This window comes from Crocodylus porosus, unplaced genomic scaffold (assembly GCF_001723895.1).
Source record: "Crocodylus porosus isolate Cpor-Errol unplaced genomic scaffold, CroPor_comp1, whole genome shotgun sequence".
Taxonomy (NCBI): domain Eukaryota; kingdom Metazoa; phylum Chordata; order Crocodylia; family Crocodylidae; genus Crocodylus; species Crocodylus porosus.
The window spans coordinates 63,340,820-63,342,178 of record NW_017728918.1 but is presented as its reverse complement, the minus strand read 5'-3'; the positions used below and the strand labels follow the sequence as shown (position 1 = coordinate 63,342,178).

Here is a 1,359-nt window from a genome sequence, read left to right as displayed (position 1 = left end):
ACCCCCCACCTTTTTTCCCCTTCCTATCTCTTCTAAACAACCTATAGCCCTCTATGTCTAATGCCGAGTCAAAAGTTTCATCCCACCATGTCTCCACTAGGCCAACCAGGTCTATTTAACTACTTGCAAGCAGGAGAGCAGCTCCTCCTGCTTGTTCCCCATGTTTCTTGCATTGGTGAAGAGACACCTTAATCCCCCTGTGGGAGCCCTGGGCACCCCCCCTACCTGAGAGACAACTGGTCCCTTGGTATATACCTGAGCTCTTACCTGGGCAGGTCCTACACCTAGTTGAGTTTTTTCTTGCTCCTGTGGATCCCCATCCCCTAATGAACTTAGTTTAAAGCCCACCAGATGAACAAACACAGAGGGAGAGAAGGAAATGAGCAACCCAGTAAAACAATTTTAAGAAGTACAAGTCAAGAAGCAGCAAATCCCTTAACCTTCAGTATGTGAAAGAAGCCTGTATTACATCATGTTACTGAAGGAAAGAGAGGAGCACAAACTATCTTAAGGAATGTCCAGTAAGTGACATAATCCGTGTCTTTCAAACATTGTGTACTACAGATTACATTCCTGTTCTCCTAATGATTCTCTCAGAAATTCTAAGAGCAAAAAAACACTAATGTGCCTGAGAAGCAATTTCAGGTAGAGAGAAGTGAAAAGGAGATGATTTTATCTTTGCAAAGATTAACTAGGTGATTGACATATTTTCCTCAATACCCACCCAAGGCCAATATATTTCACTTAAAAGCCTACTTTCTATCTACTGTTAAATCATCTTAGCTTCTTCAGGGCAGTCTCCCAGAGGTCTCCATTCTGGTGCCACCTCTAAAATTGGTGCCGGGGACTAGTGGCCCACTTGCCCACCCCTAGACATGCTATGGAGCCCAACACACAAAACATATACAGATTGAGCCAAAAGATGCTTTCAATTTCATCCAGCTAACCCATCAGGAGATGGTGGGCAATGGCAGTGCTGCTGACACTCCAGTTAGAAATGCTGCAAATTACAGCGTTTTAAGGAGTTAACAATGGCTCATCAATTGCCAACTTAATCACAAAATTCAAGAATTGTTCCACAGTTTTCACTCTTATTCTTACTTGAGCAAAATAACTTAAGCTAACTGTTATAGTAAACACAAGCCTGGCATCTCTTTCAGATATTGTAACATTAATCATTGCTCACATTAATATCATGTAAAGCATTATCAGGCAAAAGTGTGATTTTTAAGTTCATAGCATCTGTTTAAAAGAAAATAAGTACATAACACTTCTCAACAAACAAAAATAGAATAAAAACTGACCTGAATTCAGGGACAGTGAAAACTAAGCATCTCTCTGACTTTAATAGTACATGTC

The 1,359-nt window shown here is 40.8% G+C and overlaps 1 protein-coding gene across 1 annotated transcript in view; it reads right to left on the bottom strand.

Annotated features, from left to right (window-relative positions):
- The window catches only part of BCKDHB (branched chain keto acid dehydrogenase E1 subunit beta), a 295,895-nt gene that overhangs the window by 225,205 nt on the left and 69,331 nt on the right, over positions 1-1,359 (bottom strand). The window contains 1 exon segment of the mRNA XM_019537671.1: positions 235-255. Within this exon segment, the coding sequence (XP_019393216.1) occupies positions 235-255 (21 nt within the window).